Source organism: Scophthalmus maximus, chromosome 13 (assembly GCF_022379125.1).
Source record: "Scophthalmus maximus strain ysfricsl-2021 chromosome 13, ASM2237912v1, whole genome shotgun sequence".
Lineage (NCBI taxonomy): Eukaryota > Metazoa > Chordata > Actinopteri > Pleuronectiformes > Scophthalmidae > Scophthalmus > Scophthalmus maximus.
Window position 1 is genome coordinate 13,640,001 of NC_061527.1, and position 18,711 is coordinate 13,658,711.

General features: G+C 43.8%; 1 protein-coding gene across 6 annotated transcripts in view; it reads right to left on the reverse strand.

The window, feature by feature from the left end:
* elavl4 (ELAV like neuron-specific RNA binding protein 4) overlaps positions 1–18,711 on the reverse strand; it is a 77,590-nt gene that overhangs the window by 25,695 nt on the left and 33,184 nt on the right. For all 6 annotated transcript variants that reach the window (XM_047336652.1, XM_047336648.1, XM_035647037.2 and 3 more), the window contains 3 exons: positions 18,219–18,305; positions 14,512–14,758; positions 2,993–3,096 (listed from right to left, as the gene is read on the reverse strand). In XM_047336652.1, coding sequence (XP_047192608.1) covers positions 2,993–3,096; positions 14,512–14,758; positions 18,219–18,221 — 354 coding nt within the window. In that variant the 5' untranslated portion in view covers positions 18,222–18,305. The remainder of the gene's footprint in view (positions 1–2,992; positions 3,097–14,511; positions 14,759–18,218; positions 18,306–18,711) is intronic.

The following is an 18,711-nucleotide window of genomic DNA, read 5'->3' on the forward strand; positions in this document are numbered from 1 at the left end:
TAACACATTAGCAATTAGCCTAATACTAAGTGACTAAACACCTTTAAAGCTTTTACCAAGCACGATTTAGCCTTTACAAACTCTGAAGAGACTTCATTAAGCCGATATACAATATTTTTTAAAAACTTAACATGCTCCCCGTTTCACAGAATCTGCTGTTGACTTGTTTCAGACAGTTCAGCCCAGCTCAGTGTGCTGAAAAAACACATATTCACAAGTACACACACACATACACACACACACACACACGAAATCCATGATATTCGAGCACTATCTACTACACACTAATCTCGCAGGAGGGATACACTATCATACACGATTTGTCTCAGTTCCTCACTGTAACACGCTGTTCATCCTCCTCCTCCTTCTCATTTCCACATATGTACAGAAACACAAGCACATGTCCATAAACAGGCAGCTTTTAATGCTATGTTGCAGTCGTTCATATTCTTCCACCTTGGATATACTGTGTGAATGTCATCTTAAATTGTGCAAATGTCTGGAACTGAATAACCAGTCGCACGGTGCCGTGCGGCTCCCAGCAGTAGCTCTCTGTATCAGCGAAACCTTCACTTGACAAACGGTGTCCCCAACGTCTTCATGTGCAGACCCGCTTTTTTGCTCCAGCGAAAGTTGCGTAAATCCCATTACTGCTGCTGCTGACTGGTGCAGCTTTCCCTCGCAGAACTTTCATTACCTCTGACATGTGGAGACAGAGGTAATCAAATAAGGTTAAAGTCAGGCAAATGTGTTGGATATGCAGTCATATCCCCGAGCAGCAGCACGGAAATCCTGCTGAACTCTGGCGGTGGGTGAATGGGATTGGGGACAGCTGGCTTTCCCCACGTTTCACTCTTTCACACATCTTCCTCTTTTGGCCTCTCTGCTTAGCTCCTCGGTCTTCCTCTTCCTCTCCACATCGCTCTTCTTTTTGCTGCCCGGACCATTTCCTTCTCCTTCTCTCCTTCCTTCCTTCCTTCCTGTGTGCTGCCTCAGTAAACCTTTCTCGCTCTTCCAGATTCTGCCTCTTTTTCTCCCTCCTTCCTTCTCTGTGCAGCTCTGCCTCATTTTCTCTCCTTGTCAGCCAACTCCAGATGTCTAATACATCAACACCTCCTCAAGCTGTGAGCGGTATTGTGTACAAGTGCGGTGCGGTGCACGTGTGAAACAGTAGTGTGTGTGTGTGTGTATGTGTGTGTGCAGAAAAGTTAGAAAAATTGCAAGTGTGAAGATTAAAGTGTTCACAAGCACACACTGTATAAATGTGGATTATGTGCATGTGTGTCACTGTGAGCTCCTCTCACCTTTGGCATGCTGCTTCCCCTCACACCTCAACAGGAAAGCAGCATCGCAGCCATCGCTGACAAAATCGGAGGTGTCATGGTGGAGGAAAAACACAGAGGCGAAACCAACTACAGACAGAGACACATCGCCTGAGAGCATGTGAATCTCTGGGCAAAGCGCTTCCTCACAAGTGGAGTGGCAGAGAGTGGGAAGGGTGAGACATGAAAGAGCGACAAACTTAATTTTAGAATTACTGTGCTGCCTTCTAATTTACCTTGTTGCCTTCGGGGTGTTTCAGTCGTGGGGAGAGAGAAAGCAAGGATAGTCAAGTGTGAACGAGTGTTAGCGCCAGGCGGGGATGCAGGGTTGTCACACAGGGGGCCTTTATCTCCGGAACAACTTGGGGCTACCTCTTGTGTCATGAGCGTGTGAGAGTGAACATCTGTGAACTCAGGCTGCTTCAATCCGATTTTCAGAGTCACAAAAATACTGTAAACATTGTTTTTCGGAAACAGAACTGCAATTTTCTTAATCCTGGCACATTGCAACCCTTGATCACTGAAGTCGTCTTGGATATCCTGGCCACCAGGTGACATATACAAGCCTCAATTTCGAAGAGAATCACTTTGTAATTGATATTCCAGTACTCATCCATGCCAAGACACAGAGAGCACTGCTGGGACAACTTTGAAAAATTAGCTAAGTGGGAAAAACATAAAGTGAGTTAAGAAGCTGTTTGGAATAATGTGCAGAACTTAATTTAATGAAGAGCGCCGCTCCCGTGACGCCAATGTGAGCACCAACATGCCTGTACACAAACACTTGAAATGTTGGGTCAGTGAGAGCTTTTGGTGAAACTGTAGGCTGCAATGACCGAATCAGATATGTTCATATGTATGACACACACTAAAAAACGCACACGGATTGGCCCACCATTAACACCTCAGCGCAAATATCACATATTACTCTCCACCATAGCCAGGACGCGGTGCCGAACCAAGGCCACCGTTGAGAGCGACCGCTGTCGAGGGAATGGAGGGATGATTCCCTCTGAGAATCCCCATTCACAAGCACAGCCTAATCCCACCCTATTAGATTAGATTAGATCTGATTAGATCCGATGACAGAGATGCCAGAATCCAAGGATTACCACAGAGCAACAGATTACTGCCCAGTTTAAAGGCAACAACATATTAGCAGGCACAGAGAAGAGGGGACGATAGTAGGGGATGTGTGTGTGTGTGTGTGTGTGTGTGTGTGTGTGTGAGTGAGAGAGAGAGAGGAAGAAACAAGATCAGTGAGGCGATTGATTGTTTGTGTAAAACATCTGATGTGTCTTCCCTTTCACTCTGAGATATCTATATAATTTCACCTTTATATGTTGACAATTAGAGAGTAATGAATAATCAGCCACAGCCTTAAGCTTTAGATTGTGCCTTTTTGATTTAGATGGTCTTTTTCTTTTTCTTTTTTATTTTATCTGCATATCAATCCCATCTCGCCCTCCAGATAATTCACAAACAGCAACACTTTACACACCCACAAAACTATATATAGTATATTGTGATTTTATGATCAATTATCTGGCAAATTAAATCTTACATTTCGCTGTAATTATTTTCTCAATTTGAGTTATTCATCTAAATCAAACTTCACTGTGCATGTAATGAAAACATTACATATCCTAGTTGAACACGGTGTCAGTTACCTTGATCGTTTTGGTCTGAAGTCTGAGTCCATTTAATGTGTTGATGGCTTTCTCTGCGTCCTTTGGGTCGATGTAGTTGACAAAGCCGTAGCCCAGGCTCTGACCTGAAATGCCAGAAAGAGGAGAATGTTATCTCAATAGGATTATTTTGTTCCTTTAATTTTCTCACTGACAACAAGTAAGTCACTACGTTTTTTACATATCATCCATCCCTAAACATCTGAAGGGAGACAGAGAGAAGGATACCCAACTTCCAACCTCATGTCATGATTGATCAGTAATACGTCAGTGTGATTTGTTGACCAGGGTTTGATCCCTGGTACCTTGACCCTCCTAACACTGCAGCCGGTGGTCCCATCGCTGCACCATAGCCTCTTGGCTATCATACATATTTCTTTTTATTAAATCTCTTCATCTCCACTGACAAGATCACAGTGACTCCTGCCTCAAGCGCTCAAGAGTCTTGGTGTGACTTCTGTCAACAGAGTGTCAGCCTGCTCTGTTGGCAAAATCCTACGTGTATCTTTTTAGGGACTATTTTCACTACTTCATTTGATTAATACTTTAAAAAAAACATCAGCAAATGATAATTCCTGAGAAAAGCCAAGTCAAATAAAAGTAAAAACAATAAAAGAAAACATCTCAACCTGTCATCCTGGGTAGAGGATGTGACTCTTGCAGCTTGAGGGACTTTAATTCTACAGATGCATTCATTTAATGTTGCTCAAGAGAGAACTATCAACGACTGAATGCCTATATATATAATATAAAATATAACGTCATAAACCCCATTAGCCCCGGCAAATAAAATATCACAAGGTGTACAAACAAAATATTTGATACCGCCTTTGCAGCTGTGCAAAAATAGTGGGAAAAAACTCCACCCCCATTTCCCTCTGAGCTCAAAGTGTCTTAGATAGCACACTCCCTTTGAGTGCGGAGCATGCCTGACATCTCCCAGTGTTTCCCAGACAGATCAAGCTCTTCAACAGGCGCAGGACTTTAAGCGGATGCCTCCAGCCATCAGGGCCTTCAGTCGGCTGGTTTTCAGGCCCCATCCTCTAGCGCCACACACAAGCACAAAGACTCGCCGTCGGTTTAAGAGGCGCGGCAGCATGCACACATTCACACTAATGGGAACAGACAGCAGTTAGTCAGAAACAAAGTGAATCACAAAATATTGAGCATGACTGTTTCACAAAATAAATACTTTTGGGCTACGGGTATCACAGCGATGAACAGCTCAGCAGCGAGCTGAAGGGCCAGGGGGGACTTGTAGTCCCAACATCAAACAGCTGATGATTTTCTCTTCTTCTTTCCTCTTCTCCTCTGGATTAACTGTGGATTATCAGACGCTCTCTATTATTAATTAAAAACCTGCCATCCTGGAGAGACCACTGCTATTTATAACTAGCCCTCCTCTCTCCGCCCTCCCCCACGACTCGCAGCTGACACCAGGTGTTAAGTTTGGCAGTTAAAATATTACTCGCAAATTATTTTCCGCAGCTTCTCCTATTTATTAAATGGTGTACAAAGGAAAGAGGCCATGAATAATGAAGAGCAAGAGAACATGGGGCAGAAGCAATTAACTGAATGAGTTGAAATAAAACACGCATGTAACTTGCCAATAAACTGAGATGGCCCTCAAACGGCAGTCTAAATAACCCTGTAATGTACAGTATGCACGTACATTTTTAATCCAAATGAATATGTTCAATAGGGGAAACTGTCAATAGGTGGATGTATTCAATTTACACTGACGGCCCTCTATGGTCGTTCATCATCAATCCAACCCTCACCTCGCACTTTCCCATCGCCCCCCTAAACCTTCACCCCTTATCTTCAACAAGAACCGTGAGGTTGGGCAAGAGCAGCTAGCAGAAGGTTAGCTGAAAGTGAAGTGTACTATCCAAAAAGCACTCATGCAGGGCGACCGAAATGGGCTGGCTGGTGCTTGATGGTACCAAGCCATTTAACACTCATCGCGCCAAATATGGCCAAAGTGGCAGCCACGGACGGTCGTGGCAGTCTCAGTACAGGAAGCGTCTGTGTATGTGTGTGGGGTGCGTACAAGTGTGGGCATGCACACATGTGAGTCAGCATTGGATAACATGCTTACAGCAAACGTAATAATGCGTTTACTCTGATTACAGCCCTCACCAGCGTGGTGTTCAGCAGCTGCTATATGTAAATTATGTTTTTGTGTGTGTGCGTGTTGTGTGTGTGTGTGTATGTTGTATGCACATGGAGCTTAAGCTGGTACTGGCAAATCTGCCCGCCCCCACCCCCGTCTCCATCCCTTTTTGGCGATGCTAAGGGCCTCCAGGGCTGGAAGCAAGAGAAGGGTGGGGGCTGGCATCCTTCCCCAGGTGAGCGAGGAGATGAGGGGGAGACAGAGGGAGACATCTGCCTGCAGCTCCAGGAAAGCTCCGAGAGGGAATTCCACCCACCGTTTCCAGCCCGCTAACAGCGGGGAGCCACCGGCAGACTGCCTGCCTGCTTGTATCTGCACGGATTGGTTCGGAGATGCAACGCCAACGCACAACACGGGCAGATGTACACACATGTGCACACACATGGAAGTAAACATATAATCACTCAATCCCAGAGAAGCACACAAACAAACACAAGCGGTAAACGGTGTCTTTGCAGCAAGGCAGCGAGGACCGGCGCGGCTGATGGGTTACCAGGAAATGTGACATTGTTCCGGGAGGCGGCGGGGATTGTGGTTCCTAAACCATTTAGCAAATGTCAACACCACCATATGCATGTACGCACAGGCACATAGGCGAAGTTACTACTGTATGCTCGTTCTCCATCTGTAACGTACAATGTGCATGAAGAGACAGCAGGCAGTGTGGTTGGCCTCAGCCTGTCACAACACCTGCCCCGTCCGCCTCAGTACTCCCCAGCAGGATCAACACTGCATGCAGTCTGCATTTGGATCACTGCATCACAGTGCCCTGCTCTGTTCCGCCTCAACACACCACAGTTAAGCACAGTTCAGGAGCACTTTAAAAATGCTTCGGCATTATTTAACCTTGCGTGGTGTCTTGCTGGACTGCAAGGATGAGTCGGGCTCAGACTGCGTCACGCGATTAAAAAGACCAGACATGATTTATAACCATACAGTGAAGAAAAAAAAAACTTGACATTGCTAAAGCTGTCTGTAAATTCTGGTGTGCTTCAAGATCAAGTCTACTGTAAAAGCAATTTTCAATGTCGTATTATCTATCAAAGTTGCTTCACTAATGCGGAATATTAATACCGTCGTAACAATTTAAGATAAGGTTGTAGAAATGCTTTTCAGCAGAACTCAAAAGTAAATATCTGGGATTTTGTTTTAAGTGTCCTCCAAACTTCATAGAGGATTTTTTTATACACAGCGACTGCCTACTGATATTTTATAATGACAGTGAAATAACTTGAGAAAGTACTGCATCTGAGGCAATATAGAGAGGCCATTAAAATTGCATGATAAATAGCCTCTAATGGGGTTGTAGCTAACAGAAAAATCAGCTCTGTGCTGATCAATTAGTTTAATGGATATAACTTATATACTTTAATTGTCAATTAAAATAATGGCCTTTTAATGAGGTTGGATATTCATTTGCCTTTGATTCGTCAGCTGCTTGCAGTGTCTGTCCTGCAAACTCCACAACAGTTGGAAGGCAAAAGTTTAGCAGGAATGAAAATGGGCCTTTAATAAAACAATTATGTAAATTGAATTAATGCAGAAGTCTTATAGTAAAAAAAACATCCCCAAGTGGGACTTCTGTATATTAAAGTATATAAATCAATATCTAGGTTTTGCCAAAGATATCATATTGTATGTAGAGAGTTTGTGTATGTACTTGTACATTTAACAAAAGTTGTCATTAAATATTGTATAGGTTTACAATTCAGTGTGTCATCATCTAGTGCCACATGTCCAGTTTCTCTCACAGACTAACCAAATAGGGTGGTGGGTGGCGAGATGGGGGCTAATCTGGACCCACCCCCATTACTTAATTCTATTGGCAGAGCTTTTGCTCTACTTGACATTATATATATAGGGAGGTGGTCGTGTTCTTCGGTGCTAAAATCACTACTTTTGCATAGAACAAAACCTTTCTAGGGAGGAGCTCTGTGGCGTGTCGGTGAGGTGTTATGACTAAGCCATTATTTGTGTCCCGATGAGCAGGAGGTTGCCCGATGTGTGAGATGAGAAAATGAGTGTACTTTGAGCAATTGTTCTGCCTGCTGGCCCCCACTCGGTAATTCCACTACACCCCCTTTCTGTGCACACACACCGGAAGATGCAAGAGAATTTTTAATGCAACATACCTGTGCAAATTAAACACGGCTACACAAATAGGCACAAACGAAAGCCAAATAGATGTATTCACGCATGGCTGCACTGAATTTGCAGTGGCATATAATCAAGTAAAACATACTCGTATACATACGTACTGTGCGTCTAACACTGTGAGGCACACAGTGGGTTACACAATCATTTACCATAGGGTACTCTATAGTAAGAGGCTCCAGTTGCATATCGCCTGTCATTATTTTGTGCCTTTTTGTTGCATTATGTGACTAAGAGCCATGTGCTGCGGAGATGAAAGTGTCTTCATCTCCTGCTATCATCAGACAAGGCTCACACAACACACACTGTAGGCTCTTTGATCTGGAGTGACGGCTGACAAATGACACGCACGACCGAAAGAACCTTCTATTTCATTACGCACCTCTCTGCAATCTATTGTTCCCGATGCTGTTCGTCTGAAAGTGCGTAGCGATTAGTCAAAAAAGTTCATTTGAACTGCTGACACTGTGTTGTCAAAACAGATATTACAATGTTGTGGTTGGAGCAGAGGCATTCCGCTTTTGTGATTCAACTGCAAAGTAAAAAGAAAAAAACTTTGTGCAGTACATGCTGCTCAACGAATGGAATAAAGCTCTGCATGAATATGAGACAGTCAAGCAAAATGAAAAAAATCAGACAAAAATCGTGAAGGGAGTAAGGGACCTTTAAAGGCTATCTATAAAACATTTGTCCTTGTTCCCGCAGTCTCACAACCTGTCAGCAGTGCTGTCTGTCTGTCATCTGGAAGTCGAGGGAGGACAGACAAATAAAAAAAGTGGGGGGGTTGCAACGTGCAGGGATCATCCAATCGAGTCTGTGATGCTAACACACCTTGAGAGGACCAGCTTTGCCTCCCGAGTCACACAGGACAATCTGTTCAGTCGGTCTTAAATTTGGCAGCAGTTTAAGATGAGGTGGAGTGGAGGAGGGGGGGGGGAAAACCTGCATTTTGTCAAAACAAATGTGTCACACTCACTGCTTCCATCCTTTGCCATCCTCTGACGTTTTGCCCCTTGCGGCTTACGCAACTTGAAGGCGCAGAGCTATTTTTGATGGGCAAGCACTCCCCAACATTTGAAAAGTTGCCCTATCACTGGCGTCATGTGAAAATACACTTCTTCCCTGAAAGAGGGGAAAAGTCCGTAGAACAGGGGGAGAGCGGATTTGAGCGGTAAAAAAACAATTCCCTCAAGGTAACAAAAGACTACAGGGCCCTGAATACTAACAGCACAGTTTGAGTGTATCAAATGGCATGTATTGGGCCCGTTTAAATAACAAAATTCATAAACAGAGCCACATCCCCCGCACACACGCATCTACAGTAGATCCCTCTCCTACTCACTCGACACATCTTTCCCTCCTGGGTTGCCAAGGTAGCAGCCACTGTTGCAGTCAGGAGGCTCCCACTCTCAGTTCCCAAGGCTGCTTACACCAACACACACACACACACACACACACACACACACACACACACACACACACTTGCCCACGTAAAACCTCAAGCTCAAGGACAAGCACATACCCACACACACTTGTAAACCACCCCTCCGCGGTGGCTCCCTGAGTCTTGGGGCCTGTGGACTGCAGCCTGCAGTGTGTGGGCTGGTTGGCTGTACAGCCGAGCAACACAAGGCAAGCTGACAGACAGAGAAGCCCCTTCAAGACTCGACTGTCACATCAGGACTGCTGCACCTGCTCGGACTCCTTCAGAGTGAACAGGCCCACAAGACCTCAGCCATCCACCCCCAGCCCCGCAGCACACGCGCTGGAGACAAAGGGACCGTCTGGCTCTCTCCTGCTCGTTTTACAGTGCACTCGGAGTGCAGGGTCGCAGGGGCGAGGAACCAGCCCAGAGGCCAGTTCAGCCTCTGGATCTGAGGCCAACTCAGGGGACACGACAACCCTCCCAAACTCTGTGCGCTATGTAAAGAGCACACCGAGTCTGAAGCAAGGGTCATAGGAGGAGCAGTGCATCCATGCAGGCTTTAAGGATGTCCAATTCTGGGTCCTAAGCAGAGGGAGGAGGAGGAGTTTGAAAGTGTGGGAGGGGGTGTTATGAGAACAGAGACAGGACATTATTGGGACCTGGGACTCTGAAACTTTAATGTGCGTCTGCCTGCTTGTGTCTGCACTTTTGAGGCTCTTGTGAGCTCTTTTAATACCTGGCCTCGGAGATGTCAAATCCTTTTTTCATCTCTTTCCCTGTCAGTTTTGTTCATGTTATCTTCAACCTTCAGCCCATTTCACGTCTAGATACATGTCTGTATGTGAGATATAAACACTGCAACAGGTCTCCTTCAGTATGAGCTTAGTAGTGATTTTTCTAAACATTGCATTCATGTTGCTCAGGTGTTTTGGAGGGTGTAAATGAATCTCAGTTTTGTTCGCATTACTCCGGTAATGATGTGAAAAACCGCTTGACTTGCAGTCTGCAGTTCAAAGAGAATCCGCTTTGCTCCCGCGCATGTCGTCAATGTATATTTTTGTAGCAACAAAGAGATGAGGTTAAGATGGTGAGTATTCAATCTGCTCCACGTTCGACTGACGGACCTTGTGCAGGAGCTAAGCTCTGCTCGTCTGTCCTTGCAGATCAGGGTCAGATGCATATTTTATGTGTGCAATACTTGTGGGTGCACTTGATGTTCCATAACAGAAATGGAACGACAGTGAAACTAATGGAAGTGGGTTGCCTGAACCACAGGGAAGTGCATGCAATGCGAGCTAAATCCAGCAAACCTGGGATGTTTTTTGCTCCTACCCTATGTGTCTAAGGCCGACCTGTCCTTATGTAAGAATTGGGTTCACAGCGGGCTTTCACATGGCACTGAAGCTGCTGTCTGTCAGAGACGCTCCAGCTTAAACTACCCCACAGCTGACATCACAGGCCATCTATTTTTCATAGCCAACATCTGCTTGGCTTGCTACATTGTCACTATGATTTGCATCAGCTCCCCAGATTCCATGTATAAAACCAACACATGGAAGGTGACTAGAGTAGGGTGCACAAAAGGCTTCAGTCAGTGGGCTTAAGGATTATGTCTCAACAAGCTTTGATATAGATGTGAGAATAATTTCCTCTACATAAACAAAAACAAAAAAACCCGCTGTCGCCACGATTCAGAAGCGGGCAGAGTTTGACAGTCAGCAAATGCTGTTACTACCTGACGAAAAAGCGACACGGGCGCTCGTAGACATGTTGAACTGTTTAAACAAAACGCAAGTAGAATGTCTTTTTTTTATCTCCAGAGAATAAGGCAGATGAGATTTTTGGCTACTACTCTATCTGGCATAACGTGAGAATGCAAAGAAAGGGTGTTTTTTGGGAAAGTATGTGATAAGATATTACTTCCTGTTTGTAGTGATTTGTTGTAAAGGAATGGACAAACCACAAACCCTCAACAGACTTTTTCTGTGCAGTGTTTAGCTATGGAAAACCAAAGAAAGTGCAATGTTCATGACCTAGCAACAAGTGGTTTTAAGTGATTTTAGTGATAGTCCCAACTTTGTGCTCCATTCCTCATCAACACCATATTCGTATGTGAAGCACCACATTTATAGGACTGCCTCTTTGGTGTTGTACTTCCTGCCAGGGTCTCAGCGCCTTGATTTAATTAAAAATGCATTTTATAAATGTGAATTCATTTTGAATGGCTCAACAAGCATTGATGAGGATTACAATGGCCATGTTGTAGGTCTGGGCACTACTTGTTGTGCCTGATGAAAATGAAAGATCTGTTTAATAAGGGTGATATCAGTTTAATGTTTTAAATTCTATAGCCTTCACAAATGAAAAAGGTGACTGGTTACTGATGCATTGTTTTTCAAAAGTGTTTCTTTTTTCAATACAAGTAAGCAAATATTAACTGATAGGTAATTGTAAGTGCGCTAAAGCTGAAAAAAATATGAATGTAATGCTACTAATAATCCAATCCCCACTTCCCTACCCAGTGCAGTCACCTCTTGTTGCAGCCTAAAAAAGCTATTTTGTCCTCCAACATGTCTTTATGAAAACAAATGCATTCGTTTCTCGAGCAGAAATGCAGCTAGTGCAGAAAAAAATGATCTCGAAAATTGACTTTCTTACAAGGATCAGCCAATTTCCTTTCAGTGCGCGTATGTGCCCGTGTGTACGGGCATGTGCAGTTGTTCGTGAGCGCTGATTCAGTATATTGCCAGTTCCACATTCATTTTTCCAAGTTCTCCACCATGGCATGTGTGTTTTTACTCACATCTCGGTGAGGAGTATGGAGGCTTTCACCGTGTTCAAGATGAGGGCTTTCAGCTTGAATAGATGTTTTGCTTAAGGAAAAACCATGAAATAGAGCACTGGAACTGGAACCATCAATAGTGCACCATGTCTCAACGCCATTATGCCCCTGATGTAAGCACTTGTTTACTGTATGTTGTGCTCTCTATGCCTGGACTGCAGGAGCACAAATGTACTTAATTCAAACAACTGCTTAGAATATATCTTCTCTTTAAGAGACAGGAAATTCAAAGGTGGAGCTGTGGGGCTCGGGTGAAAGTGTGTGTGGGCTGCAGCTTGGTGCGTGTAAGTTCGCCTTAAATAAAAGATTAACCTGCATGTCTCTGGCGTGTTATGAGAGCACCGGGCTGAGGTAGTTGTGCAAAAAGGCAGACAGGAAGGTGGGCAAGCAGGCGGACGTGTGGGGAGCAAGAAGGACACCCAGAGGTAGCTCCGGCACTGGCTGAAGTCAGCCGGGGTGACAGACGGAGCTGAAGTGTCTACGCCTGCCCGCGCCCGGCCGAGCCTCACGCCACGCTGGCGTCACTGGAGCTGACAGGAGCAGGTACACAGGAAGCCAGAGAGGACGCTGAGGACCTGTCTGTCTTTCCTACGTCTGAAAGGCTCATGTGCTCACACACCTTGACACCTTAGTCAAGACGCGAAGACTGATGGGACACATATCGTGACATACAAGCAGAGCAATAGTGATGAATACTTGCATTTGGAAATTTTTAAAAATAGTGTAAAACATGAGCTGTAACCACTCACCAAAAATGGGTTGAATCAATGATCGGCACAATACTTCATTCTTGTAATGATAAAATATTGAAACTATTTTCCAAGTATATTTTTTGTAAAAGTCTGTGAATTTATTTTCTATACTCGTTGTGCTCTTCATACTGCATAATAGAATATAAAGGCATAAAGACAGCGGGGCCTTATTATTCCCATCTACATGAATGAAATGTAGCACAGAGCACTAAGTATCCTCCAGACGTGTTCCAAGGGTTTCATTTTAAAATTTCAACATGGTGAAAAATATATCTTTCCTCTCAAAAATCTGTACTTACTGATACGTCCAGACAAAAAGTGTCAGGAAACGATTATTCTCACATCGGGTCTAGACATTTGTGACAGACTAGAAAGGGTAAAGGCACATTTATCAGCCTCAAAAAATTGTGTTCTCTTTACTCTTCCCACCATCCTCCACTTTAATGTTCTCTCTCTCTCTCTCTCTCTCTCTCTCACTCTCTCTCTCTCTCTCTCTCTCTCTCTCTCGCTCTCTCTCACAAACCGGGCTTAGTCTGTGAATGATTTGGATGACTGTTAGACAGTATGAGGGGATCTGTGCTTTGCTCTCCTAAAAGTCTGCGCGAGGAAACTGCACCCAAGGGAGAGCAAAACAGGTATACACCTCAGGGGGAGATGGAAGGGAGGGCAGGGTGTATTTATAACTTTTTGTGCTGATGCTTAAGTCATTAGAAAGACCTTGTGCAATGCAGAAAACTACCCTAAATGGTTTAGAAGTGAGTGAACAAACAGTCCCTATTTAGGGCCCGAGCAGGTTTACACCAGTTCTGTTTGTTTTTAAAGTCTCTCCAAATGTCTGCCGATAGCTTGGTTCCTCACTGCCGCTCGGCAAATCACACTTGAAGGGAAAATCGGGTGGAGAGAGAACACCATGATGGAGATGATGATAGCATGTGGTATCCCGGTGTTATTTTTGTACACACCGGGCTCCATTATCCCGGTGTATCTGCCTCTCAGGCTCCATTTTGTGGCTCATTACGGAGGAAGAGGAAGATGGTTCTAAAGAGGAATCGCAGAGCTGCAGAAATAGGCTTCAAATAACCGACATAGCAGAAGACGGCAGAGGTAGCTGATGGGCCAGTGGCCAGCTCTAGTTTACAGGCCCCACCATGGGCCTTTCTTAACTTAATTTAAACTAACTTAATCTATTAGAGGAAATCTAATTCTGTGATTTTATATCTGAGTATGTGCATCTTTACTCTCCCTGCCTTGCTTGTCTGCCTGCAATTGGAGAATGGCTTGGTGCTCTCGACAGCACTGCCGGGTGCTCTTTAATAAGATTATCAGGAGAAGAGTGTCAGTAAGTAGGATCTAAAATGAAAGCCATTATGGAGCATTATCACAGAGCTGCAACCCCCCCCCCATCCATCTGCTGTATGGCCACCCACACAGCCACTATGCCCAGATTAAAGCCGTGATTAGCAACGCGAAGGGCTGCTCAATTTAAACACCTCTGGAGAACATGTGGCACTTTGCTGCATTGCTAAGTCGCAGCGCTTGAACACACACAGAGGGCAGCAATGTTTTTCTCCTTGTGTAAGACAATGCTTCAAGTGATTCCTCTGAAACACTTTGAACTGTCTCAAGTGATGTTGGACCAAGGCCTCGTGTGCACTAGTCCTGTCGTTTTTAATTGTGCACCTTCATCCAGCACACAGCGTATGGACACACTGTTGTATCTACATCCACCTTGGATCTTTCAGCAGTATGTGAACAGGCCGCCTCACCTGTCCATTCGACTAACTAACTGTATTATCATTTTTAGAATTTTACTATAATTTAATTATGAAAGGCAAACAAACACACCAAATAAATTATTATTTTGATTACAAAAAAGGTCAACATATGTGGTTTGTTGAGACTTTCTTTGCATGTAAATGTAAGTATTATACTTTAAAGGTGTAGTGAGATGGAAGTGAAAAAACGTGCTCTTGTATGGGTTTAGACAATCCAATAAACACTGAATTTAAGACCCACTGTGGACACACCACAAATTATATGGTGGCTGAGCAGATTATTTTCTGACAGTAGTTCACGGAAAGTTGAAATCGGGGGGAAACACAAGCAGCCACACCAACCGCCACAACATCCATGCATTTCTCCGTCCTTCACCTGTGATTTTGTCGCGAACCAGCTTGCAGGACTCGATCTCGCCGATGCTACCGAACAGGCTGCGGAACTCCTCCTGGGTCATGTTCTGGGGCAGGTAGTTGACAATGAGGTTGGTCTTGCTGTCGTCGTTTGTCGGGCCAGTCTGCATGGGCGAGGGGCAGCCACGGCTGTTGGTGGTCGGCCCGTTGGCTGTGTTGCCTCCTCCGCTGGGGCCATTTGACACTGGAGCCTCCATGCTACTGATGATCTGGAGCAGGGCGAAGAGGAGGAGGAAAGAGGGAGAGGCAAGGAGAGGATCCACAGGGACGAAGGGCAGGGAGGTAGAGGAATGAAGAGATAGCATCATTTAGCAATTTGGAACAATGAATATGTAGCAAGGCATAAAACTTACTTTTTTAAAAAGCATGACTGTTGTTGCATTAAGACAGATAAACAGTCTGGATGAATAGTGACTTTAAAAGCCCGTCTCCAGATATTGCAGTAATTTATTCAAAAAGTCTTTTAAAAGCGTTGTTCAAACAGTTGTAATTATACTGCAGTCTTTAGTATTTCTTAATTTCTTAAAATATTATTTAATATAATTAATTCCTTTCCATTCTAACCGAGAGAGATTAAAATATTTCAGCACAAGAGTAGAACAGGGACATTTCACAACATCACACTGTTCAGTGAAGTAAGTGTTATGCAATTATTTAATAGGTTAAAAAAAACTATTGTCCTCTTATATCACAATCCTATACATTATCAACATTTAATCAAAACATTTTAACTTTGCTAAACCCTAACATGAACGACAGACTTTACATATAGTGAGCCCACTGTACACACTACATGACACATCACTAAACATTGAGAAGAACAACTGACACAGAGACGATAAAAGACTAAATATTCATGAAGAGTGAGAGTCAAGATGGCTGCTGAGGATTGTGGGAGGGGGCCGCGAGAGTGGGGCAGCCCTCCAGCTAGTAACCTGGCTGCTGATGCTGATGCTGCGACAGAGAGTCGTTTGTGTTTTCATATCTGGTATTTGCAGAGCACCTCAGGATCAAAGTTTTCACAGACAAACTGTGAGATCGATGCAAGTGTGAGAAAACAGCACGGGAAAAAAGGTGTGGAGTGAGAGTCAAAGGTTGGAGGAGGAGGGACGCAGGTTGCACTTTGACACATATTAAATACAAATGCCTATTCAGAATGAACATTATGCTCCGACAACAGAAATGTGCGAAGCGATATTATTCATATATTTGCATGAAAAAAAAAGGTGTTTGTTCAAATGAATGGCTTTTGTTGCGTGTATGTGTGTGTGGGGGAAAAACTATGTCAGATTGCTAAATGGTGGAAAGATAAAACAGAACAAAGAAGATGGCGGTTCTGTTATAAAGGCGTAGAGAGCAGCATTCTGTCTTAATGCTTGATCGACCAGGAGACTGAAAAACTGACTGCTGTCATAATGTTGGTTTATGTGGTTTATTATCTTTTCAATATCCTGCGGCGTCCCTTTGCACTTATTATAAGAGCTGTATCATTTGCACATATTGCTTTGTCTCACTGTTAGTACCAAACTGTCTGATTCTGCGTGAATAGTCATGATGAACTAGTCCCTGGAAAAAGCGCCTGTCCATGTCCGTGCACGTCTGAACACTTCCAGTGATGTTGCTGCACCAGCACCACAATGACCTCACACGCTGAAATCCAAATTGAGATGCAAAAATTCTTTAGTCTGATTCAATCAAAATTCTTAAAGTCATCACTCAGATCTCCCCCTTCCCCCTGTTCAACCATTCAGCTCGGCGTCTATTTTTAAACCATTCTAAAGTACACACACGGCCCGGCTGCACTGTGGAGCAGGGCTGGTTTTAGCAGAAGGAGAAATGGTGAACAAGTCGTTTTTCACTCTATTTCTGGATCATCAAAAGACTGGAACTGTGTTCTAATAATAATATGTCAAAGAAGAATTTAGAAATTTTCCAGTTTCTCCAAAAATAGTTTTCTAAACCATTTTAGACGTTTACAATATGTGTACTACTCGGCTTTAATCACTTTGCTTTCATCTGTTACCCACTGTACATGTAGTAATAAATGAAACAGAAAGCAAACACATAACTCCACTACCAATTTAGAAAAACTAATATCAATATAATAATATAATATATATACATTTCAGTGTTATTTATTCAGAATTGTAACTAATATTCATATCTGAATATTACTGATAGGTTCATGATAGTGTGAGATTGTTTGGAGAAAATTTACATTTACAAGATTGGTAGTTAAATTTACCTCTGAATAACTTTACACACAACAATGTCACGGGACGGCATGCAGGTGCGAGGACAGGTGGAGGAGCAGCACCAACAAAAATGTCAGTCTTGAATCTGCTTCCATCCTCTCATCACACACACACACACACACTCACACACACACACAATGGACGGGGCCACAGCAGAAAACAAACTGACAGCGAGATGTCTAAAAGCTCTCAAGATGAGAGCTGCATGCAAATTGTTCTTTTGACAATATCTTTCCCTAATCACTCACCACTGTACCACAACATAGATACAGAGACAAACCATGACAGACAGAGGGGCAGAGAGAGAGAGAGTGGAGTGGAAGGAGAGAATCATATCTAGCCAGAGTTGATTGGAGAGCGCCTTATTAAATCTGTTTACATTCCCTGCTAAGCTCCATTCTGTCAGAGAGACTTTCAACTCCATGGGATGTTTTCTGAGGAGTTTTCACACCAAAATGGCTGCCTCTAATTAACAGGGACCTGCCGAGTCCCAGTGGCCAATTATATTCCTCTCCTTGTCCCTGCCCACCAGCACTCGTGCTGCTCAGCAGTCCACTTCATGTTGGTTGCGAACACTCTAGCCGTCCCTGCTCTCCCACTGTGGAGCCGTGTGCTGTGAACTCACTGCATGTCCTGCCGGCTGGGTACAACACACGGGCCTGGCTCTCAAGCTCTCAGTCTCAAGATGCGGCTTCTTTTACTCACATTATTATAAAATGCTACTCTTGTAGGACACCGCAGTGATGCACTGGGCTTCGACCTGAGAGCAACACATGTAGACAAGTGTGCAGTTGTTGGAAACATATGATTTTAATAAAGTGTGAGAGAGTGTTTAATAGAAATTAGAATAAATAGTTGGATTTGAATTGATTTGGATTGATTCAAACAATGATGAAGCTACAGTGCAGTTACTATCAAGCAAAGTGCATGGGAGGGAGCTATTACTTTGGAATATTTAAAGGGTGAGAGAGAGAGAGAGAAAGAGAGAGAAGTGAGCAACTGTTCCAGTCTTGATGTGTCTACAAGGAGGTAGAGGTCCATTAGAATAGCCTACGGCTGCAGCTATGTATATATAAACGAGCGCTAAACAGCATTATTGATTAATAGCAGACGATTTTTTGCATACAAAAATATGTACATATACATTGAAAAAAAAGTTGGAAGAGGATTGCTTCATTATTTACTGGCTTCCTTAAACATATACATGAATATTACTTTTTCACTCATCTCTGCATAACCTCCTACAACCTCCGGCCTCATCCATGAATCTCTGATCCAGTTCCCACCGTCTCAGTCAGCAGCATCACCACCACCGCCACTTATTTATTTGAACACAGTGCAATATCAGATCATGTTACTTTCATGGGTGTGTAAAATGGCTGGGCCATCCATTTGGCAGCAGTCGTTTCCTTACCATCTTTGGCTGCGTCAGCAATCCCTTCTCTGCCCAGCCCTGGAGCTGCGGGAGCTCTGCCTGACGCCACTGTGTCTCTGTCGACCCCTATGGAGCAGAGCACAGGGAGGGAGGGATGCACAGCCCACCATCAGCATCATACACTCACTTTGCAAGGTTACTTTTGTGGTTGGGGAATGGAGGGGGTGTTGGGGCAAATGGCAACTCACTAGAAAAATACAGTTACATCTTTACAGTCGTCCCACCAGTCAAACTAAAACAAAGAGATGGCTGAGTTTTTGGAAGTTGTTAAAAAATTAATTATGATGTAAATAAATGTGTGGTTCAAATTGTTGAGATATTTAGATAGAAATGGGGATGAGGATATCATTTCTGTAAATATATATTGTCAGTCTCTTTTAATATCATGGTGGATGGAATAGAACTGCATGTGTGTGTTGAAGGCAGCAGATTGGTGTGGCGACTGCAATGACCTTGGCAGAGTCTATAATGA